This window comes from Pungitius pungitius, chromosome 21 (assembly GCF_949316345.1).
Source record: "Pungitius pungitius chromosome 21, fPunPun2.1, whole genome shotgun sequence".
Classification (NCBI taxonomy): domain Eukaryota; kingdom Metazoa; phylum Chordata; class Actinopteri; order Perciformes; family Gasterosteidae; genus Pungitius; species Pungitius pungitius.
In genome coordinates, this window is record NC_084920.1 from 9703289 (window position 1) to 9717929 (window position 14641).

At 43.2% G+C, this 14641-nt stretch overlaps 1 protein-coding gene across 1 annotated transcript in view; it reads right to left on the reverse strand.

The window, feature by feature from the left end:
• jmjd1cb (jumonji domain containing 1Cb) overlaps positions 1-11528 on the reverse strand; it is an 81251-nt gene extending 69723 nt beyond the window's left edge. The window contains exon 1 of the mRNA XM_037462905.2: positions 11114-11528. Coding sequence (XP_037318802.2) covers positions 11114-11269 — 156 coding nt within the window. The 5' untranslated portion in view covers positions 11270-11528. The remainder of the gene's footprint in view (positions 1-11113) is intronic.
• Positions 11529-14641: the final 3113 nt, after the last annotated feature.

Consider the following 14641-nt stretch of genomic DNA (forward strand, 5'->3'; position numbering starts at 1 on the left):
GTGTCTTTGGCAGCCGTACAGACATCTGCTGTGAAGGTCAAGTTTCAGTCTGTATGGAACCAATCAGTGGGTCCAGCTCCAGAACTCCCCTCCCTGCCTTCATGTGCTACACGCAAACACACTGGCATTCACAAACCCAAGTATGACTGTGCACACTAAAACTTAGCAGGCATACACACACACACACACGCCCTAGATTCTCAAGGAACCAACTCGTGTTACAACTGAGGTCTCTGGGCTCAACATGTCACGGCTGCACAGAAAGTCTCGCAGGCCCGCCATGTGCACCGCTGCGGAGGCACACGGCACCCCACTCATATGACGTGACCTTTGTGCATAACAACGCTGCACTTTCCACATTTTAGTAGCTACGGGCTTTTTCTTGTAAAGCCAGATGTTTGATTTTTCCTGTGTACAGCAAGATTGAAAACATTGAGACAGTTTTCCATTTACATCCAGGGGCATTCTTCTTAACTCAACTCTATTTGACCAAATAGCACACACACTTCACAATAAAACATAACTTATGTATACGGTGTGTGCTCCTCTCAATAAAATGTTTTATTGTAAAAAGAGGAGCGGAAGCTAGAGAGGAGACATTGTACGAGAAGCTGTGACAACTCCTACAACGTCAACACAAACTTTGGACTTCACACACCACTGCATCCAGACAACACGCAGCACGTGTGGAGAACACACCACTTCTCAGGGTGCATCGCCGTGTTCCAACCACACTTTCAAAAGCTAAACAGTTACATTTCCACAGCAGAATTCCACAAGCGCACCACGTTCCTAGAAGCAGATCTCGGGTGAGCCCGTGCACTTGATAATAGGTGGAGCAGTAAGGTCCACAGTCGGATAATCACAGCTTTGGCTTCATTCAGGCTTAGAATAAAGTAATGAAGCACAAACCAAGTCTAAAAATAAACAGCGTAAATGAAAACAATGGATCCTGTCTCCATTGACAAGTTTCATTACACCACAGGACTCCACTACCACGGCCACGCCTCACCACACACAGGAGTGTGTGTGTGTTTGTGTGTGTGTCTGTGTCTTTTCTTCTCCTCTGAGTGATGTGAGAGGATCCAGCTAAGAGCTGAGGAGACACTTGTCTCTATAAGAGGGCGAGGTGGGGAGAGCTGCAGAGCTTCGTGGTTACCACAGCTTGTTAAGACAACAATAAATATATTTCTATGTTGTAAGTATGTTGTATTCAATCATTCTCTCTTGAAAACAACCAGATGTAAAGCAATGACTCAGATGATGAAAAAAAAAACTGAATTTTGTATTTAGGGACATAGAAAGCCTTTCCTTGAACTGGAAAATCATTTGTACTTTACTCTTATGATTACGGTTATGACAGGGATCTTTTTTATCACTGGAAAGATATCAGAGACAATCAAATTTATTTTTTGAGGATTTACAGAAAAGAACAACAGTCTGTGATAAACTTTCTCATTCGTTGACGTACATTCACACAGAAAAGAATGCAGTCCGCCGTTTGAGTTTGTACCGAAGTGTGTTGATAATCCTGACATATGGTGCTGGGGAGGGAAGAGAACAGGACCCTCACTGACAAAGACCTCCAGTTAGGGACCACAGTAGTAGCGCTCTGAAAGGCCATTTCCAACTTGCAGTCTTGTTGGTGGTTGGACGTGAAGGGCAAGTTGAAAAACCCACACTGGAAACACTGAAACGAGTGAAAGCCACTGCCATGTGGTCTCAGGGAGAAAGACCATGCTGACAATGAGAGGGTGATAAGTGTGCCAAGGGAATCTTTCCCCTCTCAGGTAACAAGAGTTAACTCGTCTAATTGAGGCTCACATTCCAGCCGAGACACGTCAAATACCAAGTGTACTCTCGCCAGGGCTGAAACTCGTCCCGTTTACAGGATACTAGCGAAATATCTGCTTAGTGGTGAGGAAAACTACTTTGGTTTATCAAGACTCAAATCTGTCAAAAGGTAACAAAATAATTAGAATTATATTGATCAAAAATGATTAATTTGGTCCATACAGTGTCTCAGACTGCTTTTCATCCAAGCAGTCTAAAAGTTTTTTAATTGGCAATGATCTGCCTGTCTGTATTGTTTCCTCCGGCGTGGAGTATCCATCCGCCAATTGTTCATATCGTTCAGGTTACACTTGTGTCAGCAAAGACAAGTTGAAAGGGTTAAAGAGGGTTAACTCTCTGCCATCTGGAAAGAATTCACTGGTTGCTGAACAAAAGGAACTCGGTGAACCAGGAGAGGAGAAGTGAAATGAGCTTGATGAACGGTCAATAGACACCGATGCACACCGATATAATTGCTCTCAAGGTGTATGACGGCGCTGTGATGCAGGAGGAGTAATCAAACACGGTTTTATTAGAGTTGATTCGGGTTTGCAGGATGTGCTTTCACACCTTCACTAGTTATGTACACTAACAGAGTCAGTGGTGTGCACTGGTGACAGGGAAGTAACTGTTCCAGAGATTTCATTTATCTGATGAGGTAAATTGGGGCAGTGAGACAGGAAACCTACAGTCATAGATTCTGACCCGCCCCAGCTCCAGTCCACAATCACTCCACTGTTCCTCATCGATATTACTCTGTTCGTCCGGCACACTCGTCTGCAATTGGCTCTGGGACACAGCTTTCTCTGACCCAGTTCTATCCTGCTCCGCTGTGTGTGACGTATCCTGCTCCAGTCTACATCGCAGTGTACGTGTGGCGGTTCTATTCCACCTCACCTGACTCCTTCTACTCCGCTCTACATGGCAGCATACGATTCAGTTACGTTACATAGGACCCCTCCTATTCCACATGACGGCTTCTATGACGCTTTATGTACAACGTTATTCTGCTACGTTGCGTCACAGCCTTTTGTAGCAGTTATAGCTCTATTCAGTGTTCCCCCTACCATTATAACAGGGGGCGCCCCGTTTGGCCAACTAATACGCTGCCCAACCCTGGCTGAACAGACCAACTACTAGCCCTTCTGCCTGAATAATATAACCCCCCCCCCCACCGGTCAGCCGAACACTCTACTAACCCCCCCCTATTTATTCTATTTCATTCCACATTGGACCACATTCAATTGGACTATATGAGGAATTCTAATCCACTCTATAGGAGGACATTATAGGACAGAATTCTATTCCACTCTATATGAGGATATTATAGGACAGAATTCTAATCCACTCTATAGGAGGATATTATAGGACAGAATTCTATTCCACTCTATAGGAGGATATTATAGGACAGAATTCTATTCCACTCTATATGAGGATATTATAGGACAGAATTCTAATCCACTCTATAGGAGGATATTATAGGACAGAATTCTATTCCACTCTATAGGAGGATATTATAGGACAGAATTCTAATCCACTATATGAGGACACTAAAGGAGAAGAATTCTATTCCCCTTTATATAGGGACATTATTCATTTTTTTTTTGTTTTTCAATCTTTTGAACCAGCGCGGGTAACTAAGACGCCTGTAATGCATTTATTTACAAATGCCATTTTAAATTAATCTTCTAGCAATTGGTTATTTTTTAGCAGTATTTAGTGTGGTGTATATATTTAATAGACTTGCACTACAATGATGGTAATAATTTAATGAATAAGCTTCAAGTGAACATGGGGGTGTGTTTCGGAGTGGGTCTGAGTGTAGTATAGAGTGAGTTCTGATGTTAAAACAAATCCTGGTAAATATTCTGATTTGCATTTTTCTTTATGCTGATTATAAAAATAATCGTTGCAGCCCTACAGAATTCTAATCCACTCGGAAGACATTATAGGACATAATGCTATTCCACTCCACGAGAACATTATAGGATAGCATTTTATTCCACTCTATATGGAAGGTAATTCTATCCACTTGACAAGGACATTTTTTATTCCAGTCTATGAAAATATTCTATTTTGTCTGAGGTAGTATTCTATTCTACTTTATTGAACATATTCTGTCTCAATATGACAATTTGTTTTCTGCTTTACGAGAATTCTATTCTGTTGTGTTCTATGTGACTGCATTAGCTCTCCATCATAAAGTGTAATAGAATGTCACATAGAAATATGAGTGCTATTAAACTCATTATGCGCTTATTTCATTCCGCTCTATATAGCAGCATTCTATACTGCTCTATATGACCATGTTGGAGGACGATATTTCACTCTACTATACATGAGAGTAGTCTTGTGGAAGTTGAGACATAGATGTGATAATGCATGTAATAAACATTTTTTCTGTCAGCCTGTATGTACATGGACTGAATTCTGTCTTAATATTATTTTTAGGGTATTCCAGTACAACCAGTTGGAGCAGTGGAGCTTCTGTCTGGAGCGGTCTTTGATGCGCTGCAGTAATCCAGCACTGAAGGAGTTAACTTCTGTGCAGTGGGTGAACTCAAAGGAACTGGCGTTCACGTGGCTAAGCCACTGTTGCTATGGGAGAGAGGCCAGACAGAGGAGAAAGAAACCCCTCTCTCTCGCTCTCCCCGTCTCTCTCACATTCACATTCCCTCTCTCCCTCGCTCCCCCTCTCTTGGAGATCCGAACGACTAATGAGAGCACACAGCTCTCCCTCTCTCTCTCATTTCAAGTTTCAAACAACATTCATTCTCTCCTTTACTTCAGTTCTCTGAAACATTTCTCTCTGTCCAGCTCTCCCTCAGTCCATCTCTATTCCTTCTGTGATATTAGAGGCCAGCCATTGAGTCATGCACCAACAAGCACAATATGCCAGTCTTGTTTAAAGACTCAACTAAAAGGGAGCCCGCTGGGATTAGAAACTATATGACCTAATATAGATACTAAAAGCACTAGAAATGAGAAAAATAGAACCCTGACCGTCAAGGACATTAAAGTTTGACTAGTAAAGTAAATGATGCAAAGTATACAATGGGTGATGCAAATACAGGAACACAACAGTTATTATCGTCTTCCCTTCATTTGCTAAATTTATTTCATCAATCATTTGTTTAGTGAAACTTTTTTTTTGCTTATTTTGCTGACATTTGTGCACTGAACGTACAAGTTTGAAAAACCTGATACCAGCAAATTCAATTTTCTTTTGATTTCATGAAATCAACCGTTTCATTAGGTTCCTGTTAATAATTACTATCATAAATATTTCCACGTATGAATGGAAAGGCCGTGTGCCTTTACAATCAAATTACTCGGACACACCCTGTTAAGTAAGTGTGGTACATGCCACTATAAGCATGCAGCGCCTGCTAATTCACATTATCCAGTTGAAATGACTAACAAAGACTTGTCTGGTGAGTGTGAAGGAAGTGTGTTTTCTAAGTCACACTACTGAGACGGGGAGCAGGCCTATTGTCCTTCATCCCCTTCTGGCACAGAGCGACCGCGTCAACATGATCAAGTTGATGATGACAAGGTTAAGTGTCCGACTTGTCTGAGCCAACTGGTGTCGGTGACGCCTTACACTGACAGGTGAGGCAGCATTCCATCGGCCCCAGCTTTCTCCAGCAGCCAGGCGGGGGGGGGGGGGGAACCAGTCCCAATGACAGTTTACCTCAGGGGGTGGACAGGTGTTGCCGTCCAAGAAACAGCAGATGTCACTACACGGACACACACAAGCCACAGTTGCTCAATCCATTCGGGAGGCGTTTGAAACTAAATGAGCACACAACCTCCTCATTACTGAAATGGATTCACTTGCATTCTTTGGCCAAACAGTCTCGTTAAGCGGGCTGGGCCTCTGTTCCCTAACAGCAGTGTTCAAAAAACACACAGGACAGCTCCGTGTCCTAGAAACCACTTGGACTGACATGCTTCTTTCTTATGAAAACACACCCTGCTGAGGGCCGCTGGTAGTTTATCAGTGTCCACGCCTACATGTGTAGGAATACCAAACAGTGCATGCACAAGAGGGTTTCTGTATTTCATCTCATTCAGCGGGGCTGTCTAGTGGTGGGATACAGATAACAGCGGTCAGACAGGAGGAGGTTATTCAGACTGCTTTCTAGCTAAGTGTCTCTTCTATAAAAGACACACTATCTATTCATTGCATATTAACATTGACTGTAGCAAACCCCACACGTTAGATACCCATCTGGCAGAGCCATCCAACACTCGTTGTGCTCACTGAGCTCTGACATCCTTTCAAGCTGTACCAAGATAACAAAGTGTAATCTCCTAAACTCAGGAATCTACATAAACTTGCCGGGACCACTTGCTTGCACTGGTCCTGACACATCTGCCCCGCTTCGCCTAATTCATAAAACAAAGGCAATCGAAACGTCTTTTGATTGGTTGCCATGTGTCTGAATCAAACAAAATCTGTTCACCTTCACTGTGTTAAAATATTAACATGAGATGAAGTGGGTTCAGGCGTGACCTGCTTAGTGTAAGATCAACATAAAGACCACAATCTGTCTAGAAGGACCAACAGGTTGTGGTAATTCTACGCCTTCTACAAGCCTCTGGTGACATATTTTGGTTCTCTTAAAGTTACATGGGTGTGCTTTTTATAGTTTTCCACACGTAAAGTATTTTTAGCATTGTGCCTCTACACGCAGACTCGCCATGTGAACAGTGATTATATAGATACAGAGTTATACAGAGCACCATTCAGGTCCAAATGGGTGCTGCAGGAAAGCACAGAATCTGCAGAGTAGCCCAGACTAATGTATTCCCAGGGCTATCTGGGAAGCCTGCAAGCGACTTTATGGCTGCCGTATGTAGCCCTGTGCGTGTGCGTGTGTGTGTGTGTGTATTAAGAGAGATGGGGGAAGGGTACAGCCAGCCAACAATCCAGCCAGCCCATCCTGGCTTCGGATTACATTTTGTTTCCTTAGGCACCAGAAAACAAACCACTAACACACCGAGTATCCAGTTACCACACTGCCCTGAATGCCACACAGCAATGCTGCACTTCACTGTGCAAATATCCACAAGAACGACTCAACATGCCACCATATTGCCCCCCCCCCCCCCAACCACCTCCTCTCAAATTCATTATTACTGCCACAACAATCCACGTAGAGATTGTGAGTAGTTCTCTCGTGCACACATTGGGGCGAAAGCTGCTGCTCTGTGAGCGGAGGGCTACAGACACGTTGAAACACACCTAGAGGTTACTCGCTGAGAATAAGCATGCCTGTAAGCGCACCGGGTCGATGCTTTATGTGTCTAGACCTGTCCATGTGTCGATGTTGAGGCTGACTGCACAGGAGGAATAAACCATCGCAGTTTAATCAGAAGCGCTCCTGATATCTCTAGAAAAGGCGATATGGCAGTGTGTCCTGCCACGCTGTGATGAAGGAGTCTGTTACAATAGCTGGCTGAGAAAGAAATGAGACGTTACACAGATATTTGACAATACAATAACGAACATGCATACAGGCCCTTTTTGGAATATGATTAACTGCACAGTTCTGCCCGCAGTCATAATTTCAGCACTATGTGACTTAAGTAATTGCAATTACCAATGTGTTCTTAAGAACATTTAGAGCAAACTAAAGTATATACACTGCACCAATCAGCATTTTAAGAAGTTCAAAGTTCTGTCAAATTCTGGAGGGATCCGTATCATGGACGAATCGGTACTTGCCAGTCAGGGGAATCTGGGTTGTAGGGGAAAGCCTCTCTCCTGCATTGTGTGTATTCTCTGGGTCTCAGGGTTTGTGCTCCAAACAAAGCTGATTTTGACGACCGGAAGAACGCTCACATGCAGATTGGAAAAAAGTTTTGGAGCTGGCTGAACTGCTGTATGTGGAAGGTTCTTCCCCCCCCCCCCAGGCCGCTTTCTGCTGATAAGCCACACACAGATGAACCCCAGGCTCACAAAGTGGAAAACAAAGTGGGCAACACACACACACACACACACACACACACACACACACACACGACTATGATGCAACACAAAGGCTTTTATAGGCTGCCTTGCTCTTTGCATTCATCGTGGATCGAGATGAGCGTAGAGGTTTTATGCCTAACGTGTCGGTGTGGCGTTCTGCTGCTGAGTTTTTTAGATTTTCTTCAGCTTGTTCAGTTGCCCCCTGAAGTCTCACCCCAAAAAAACAAGTGTCTGTGAGGCAGGGATAGCAGTTCTGTTTTCCGCTCTCTACTGCCAGTTGAATCTAATCTACTGTCATTCCATCTCCGTCAGGTGCTTTTCTATTGTCATTTTAAGGCTGTCCCCAAGTTACCAATACCGCACTCTACTGGAATACTCTTTCAAGCCAGAGCCCAATACAAACGTGGTTTCATCTTTAAGAGTTTTGTTGGGTTAACCAGATAGAAAGCACTTAAACAAACAAGGATCCATCAAATCTCTGCTGTAAATATTAGTGGCCAAATGTAGATTAAAAGGAAACTGGATTAAGAAGATATCAATACAAAAAAAAACTGAGCCTCAACCCACTGTTTCATTCCATCCAACACATTATACCAGATATACTTTATATGTGTATTATGAACTCAGGGTTGAACTATGTATATTTATCACATGCTGCTGACCAGATAGAAGTAATGAATAGCTGGCAGAGAAAAACAAAGTCACAGGGACTCTATTCAAAGTAGAGAATACTAATATTCTAAAATGTTTTTAAAAAAATTCTAAAACAATATCATTGTCTTCATTATTTAGCACACACGGCCTATAAATTAGTCAAACAGCTTTAATCTGCAGAAATACTAACCGTAATAAATATACTATTAAATACCTTACATTTTCTTACATAAAGCTGTCACAGCTGAATTTACAAAGCTGAAGTGAGATACTATTATATTAAACTAGAGTGACAACAAAGGATTGCTTTCATCTTTGATAAATCTATATTATTTGGTCCATAAAATGTCTGACACATCAGTTACTAATGCTCATCGCTATTCCCCGGGCCCTAAATGCCGAGCTAATGAAAAGCATTGTCAAGAATTAACAGGTGCTCAAAGATGACAACATCTCTAGTGGTTTGTGAGCGCACAACTGTGAGACATAATCAATGTGCCTGTTTGCTCCAAACCAACAATGCAAAGCCCAGGAAGAATCAGTTCACCATCATCTGAGACAAGGACGTGCAGAAAATGTGTAAAGCTGCATCCGCATAGTAACCATGACAACCCGTTAATACAATATTGTTCAGCTATTTGAGAACTGTGCATACAAAGCTACCAGGCATGGGTAGCCCCTGTTGATTTAGATATCTGGATAATAACTGGTGATCTCAGGCTCTATATTCATACATATGGAATCATTGATTATAACTTGCCTCCATTTTCTGCTCGGATACACAGCTCTGAACCAATAAGCCGATTGAGCACTCGCTCACCCAGAATACTCATGCACCACTACCTATCTGACCACGTAGACTTGACACAGACCTGACAGCTTGGCTTGAAACATTTCTTCTAATCTAATCTCCAATCCCTCTCCACTGTATTCACTCAGCTAGTTAAGCCCCTCGCTAATGAGACTGTGCCCTATTGTATGGCATTAAAGCAGAACACTACTCACTGCCTCAGGGACATCACACACACACACACACACAGAACAATTCTACGACTGAATTAGGGGAAGCCAGGATGCATGTTCGTTGAGCGATGTCTAAACGCATGAAAAGAAACCATGCAATGGATTGAACAGGGGTTGCGATAGAGATATAGAAAGACAACTGGATGCAGGTGCGTGAGTGGAGTGCAGAATAACAGGAGAGGCAGCGAGGCAGCGAAACCTGCGATGTGTCCACTGTCTGCATCCCACAGAAAGCGCCACGAGCACTCGATGACATGTGAGCCTGACCCGTGAATAAGTAATAGTCAAATATGTACATAGTGTGTTTGCTATTTTACATATTTTGTTACGCTGTATAAATTCTAAAAAAGCATGTTGCACTACCATTTGAGTAAGTCATTAATATTCATTGAAAGGAGTTTATTGCTTGAGCGGTTTCATCCAATAATTCATGTAGTAATACCTTCTAAGACTGATGTGCAAAATGTTGCAATGTTTTCCCCTGAAAAATGAAATACATATAAGAGATATCATATTCAAACGATATGATAAATTACGATCCTCATGAAACGGCTCATATGTGCATTGAGATGTGCTGAGGTTTTCCCGTGCACAGGCAGATTCTGTGAACAAAAGAAGCCCAGGGAGCAGACACACGGTACTCCGTGTTTGCAGCCAAGGGCTCATCGGGGCAAATATCTTATTGTTTGCGGCTTTGGCATGTTAGGAAGATTGTGGATTTTTAGAGGAATGGGGTAAGGGGTGGATCAATTCATTGCCCATGCACATTTCGGATTAAGAAAGCAATACCTACACCTAAACCGGCAGCATCCATCTGCTCCACAAGTGACACCATAGAAACGCGCAGACAAACTGGCCATTGTTGCTTAAAGCAGCTTTTATGTTTTTACAAGTCTCCGCATTCCTGTTGGAGAAGAAATGCAGACACACCAGAGGCTTTCTGCTCAATTATCTCATCAGAATAATGTGGATGGTGACCGACAACAAGGAGATAAAGGGGATTAGCTGGTGAAGGCTGCAGCGCGGTTCAGAGTGCAGAAAGCCCGTCAGCTGATTCACAGTTTACGGTGGATTAAAGCGTGGAGCCGCTCGAGACGCGAATTCCTCCACAGCCTCCGTTAGAGGACCACGCCACTTTTCTTCAGGTTACCGGGTTGATCTCGATGACGAGGTGTGGGGGGGATCTTTGAAAATGTCATCATTACATTCATCGTACGGCTCACGGGTTTGAATGCAGCGTCGCGTTACGGAGCCCAGCGGAGGGGGGGTTACGTCGTTCTTGGCCGCTACTACGTTTGGAAACACGGAGGTTCGCCGCCGCAGCGGGAGAGACTTCTGGAGGTTCTGAATCCGCGAAGCCCCTCACCACTTACACTTTGCCTCCCAATAACTTAGCCAGCTAAGTTGTCAAATGACCAACTACACGTGTACAACAATGACAAATGCTCGGGCGAAACAGCGCCAAATAGCAGGGGTCCAACCAGCCGTGATAAGAGAGCGAAAGCCACACAATAATGTCCGCCTAACGCCGCCTCGCTGGCTGCCCACCAGCCACACACATTTCCCATTCGCTTTGCATGTAACAGACCAAAGGAGGAGGACAAAAGTCCGCGTTTCCCTTACCGTCAGGTCGGGGTTGTCGCTGTCAAGATGGTTAACGGCTCGTATGACCCCGGACCTCCACGGCCACCGACCAATGTCGCCGATTTCGGGCGGCTCGTCGCCGCCGACGCAGAGGAACCGTTTCCCGACCAGCTCCGGCCGAGCCTCGACTGCCATGGCCCTCCGTTGGTCCAAACCCCCCCCCACCCCTCGAAAAAACTTCCCAACAACGACGCCCTTACAGACCTGTCACTTACGACATTAAAAACGTTCTAGAGAATCCAACCGTAGAAAGAAAACAAAAAAAGAAAAGTTATTTCGCGTCAAAACGCTTCAAACCGAGCCGGGGGATTTAAATGTGTAGAAGTCTCCACCCGCTTCAAGCGTCAACCGTGGAACACTGCACCGCACCACCGCTGCTATCCACACTCGTGTACCTCCGCTGGATCCCAAGCAATGTACTGGCTTGCTGCGCAGTTGTGTCCCTCCGCTCGACGGAATCGTATCGGAACTATTTTCGCTAAATTATTTCTGAAACTGCTCCTAATTGGAGAACTGTCACGACCACTATAAACAACTTACGTGTACGGAGTGGATACAACAGAAATAAACTACAAAAATAAAACATTGTTTAAACACCAGGACTAGCATGTCCTATTTACTATAAATCACACACACTATAGGCCTCTATTCTTTTCTAGACCAACCACTCCATAACAGGGCATTCATCAATATTTGATATGTTTGGTTTTATCATTCCACTTTTTTCATTGTATATTTTTAATTTCATCCTGCATCCAGTTTTATCATTCATGTTTTGTTTTTGTTTTACTTTCATCTTTTGTTTTTTCCCTCAAACAACCTAGTTACTGTCAGAAACGTTCTCCTATAAACAAAGTGTATCATTATATTATTATCCTCCCATTCAATATTTTCTACCGGTTATATTTGTATATTATCTTCTCTACCAGATGCGATCATTTCATTCTGAATTTCAAATGCAGTTTTTCTCTTTCTTCCAGTGTGGATGTTGAATTTACTACTTACCTCAGTACCTCAGATGCAAACGGCCTGGAGCGACCTGATGGGAGGCGGTAAGGGAAGAGAAAGGAAGAGAGAGATGGACCGATGGCGGAGGAGAGGAGCAGGACGGAGAATAGAGAAGCAGAGAAAGATGTTAAAGAATCACAGTGAAAGTTACAAGATAAAGAAAAGAGCACAGCAAAGATGCCTTATCGTGATGGAGGACAAAATGAACAATGGAAAGCAAAAGCACCATGACAACTGGGAAGGAGTGAAATCTGAAAGGCGCACACACATATCTGCATGCTTTCACAACTGGAGTGAGAAAGTGTGATGGCACGTTTCATGCACGCAGCCTTCAGTTTTCAGTTTTCATTTGAAAACAGTTAAAACTCTCCTGAGTCTGAAGCCCAGACCATTAAGATTTGTCACCTTCCGACATCTGGCCACTTGGAAAGGTAACATCGGCATTCTTGTCTTTACCGATAATGGGAGGTATTTCTGTTGTTCTGTGTGATGTTGTTGGTTACTCTTTTGTGTGGTTTCTTAGGTCTAGGCTTGTGTTTGTAATGTGTCATGTATAGTTCTGATGCTGATCATAACAATCAATCCATTTTGTGTTTTTTGTTGTTATTGCACAGCAATTGAAGTACTTGAGATGCAACGTTGGTTTCTCTGTTGCAACAGAAATGGCAAAGGAGTTTATTGACTATTTTTCTCCCTCTTAAAAAGCACCTGCACACATGCTTAATTTGGTGGGAAAAGTGTGTACTACATTGAAAGCCTCACTGGCATTGTTTAGAAGGAAGAACTGCTGGAGATCAATGTGTTCTCGTGGAAGGCCACAGAGCTCCTGTTAAGACTGCGGTTTTTGCTCAAGATACAGTGGAAACTGCCATATAAATCATTGCAACAAAATGAGCAGACAAAGGTCAAAGTGTGGTACTTGCCTGACTTTGATTCCCACCATTCACAATATACATAATCTGATTAATACAGGACGATGTGAGTGCATGTAAGAATGCAATCTGGATGGATGAATAAGACAGGTCTATTGTGGAACTGGTTGTTACGGTCACATTGTATCGCCGAATATTGATGTGTGATGAATGCCATGCAGCAACAATGCCAAACCTAATATAACTTGTTTCCCCCCACAGGTTCATTTTCAGCATGTATCTCTGCTCACTTTGATTTGATCAGCTGTCTATGGCTGCATTTGGCCTCTCTGGGTCATATTAAACAGTACTGCTATGAGGCTGATGCCGTCCTAAACAGGCAGCGTGACCAGAGAGGCTCCACTGGGAATCTCCCTCACACGGCTGCACACTGCAGCAGCCACCTTCATGAATAACAAGTAGCTATGGACGTGACCCCGTTGTGCCCCTCCTCCCCATGTGCACATACATCATATGTACACAAAATACATCAACATGTGGTCACAAGCATAAGCATTCACAGCATGCAGACATGTCAAAGCACATGCGGCGCACATACAAGCTCAAACACACACACAATGACACAGACACAGATAGACAGATGTGCACACACAAAGAGAGAGGCACGATGAAGCTCACAGATGGGGGCTGTGTCTGCCAAGTGCTGTGCATGGAAAACTGTAATGAATATGAGTACGATTAAAACACCAGTGTGGTTTTTGTAATGAGCTAGTCACATGCAGTCCACTGAAGTTTTACTTACGGTCTCCAATTGGTAGTGTCCTCCAAAGCCAAGAATCGCAAACACAAACCCATTAATACATAAATAAATTCTTTAAATTTATTTTAAAATAAATTCTTTCTCAGTCATCAGATCTTCTATGCTTCATCACAGCGTCCCTAATCTTACAGTCTAAAAATAGTGCACATTTCGGTGCTGCACACCTAATATAGCAAGCTAGAACCATGTTAACAATATGGTTACTATAGGTAATAAATGTGAATCCCAGGTGTAGTGCAAGTGTAAAACATGTGTGATATTTGCAGCATGTGGATGTAAGTATGCTTGAATACCTACAATACACACATAAACACAATGAAACTGTTTAATTTGAAACTTCTTTAGGAATATCCAACCAATATGTACAATTTACATCTATGATACGTTCTCAAGTACTTCTCTTGGCCCTCAATGGATTGTATCGTACAATTCCATTATATGAGAATATAAAATTGAGACTGTGTTTTTTTCTCGACCACACAACTTCATGTATTCATAAAGTAAGATCTAACGAGGAAGCGCTTATTTTAAATCCCACTGCGCAATCAGACAGGGATTTATCAACCATCTGTATGTAATAAGCAACATGCATAGACGTTTTTTGCGACTGTGAACAGCAAGCTTTTATATAACAAAGAGCTGAGAACCTGCCTGAGTGCACTAGAACGTAAATAAAGTAGCCATCCATGGGAAGTTGAAACCCCACCACAGCGCCTAAAAATCCGCCAAACCTCGACAATGCTTCTCTCCTCCGTTGGTTAAATAGCCGCCAACCTAAGGCGGGCCAATCAGATGACGGGTCACTGG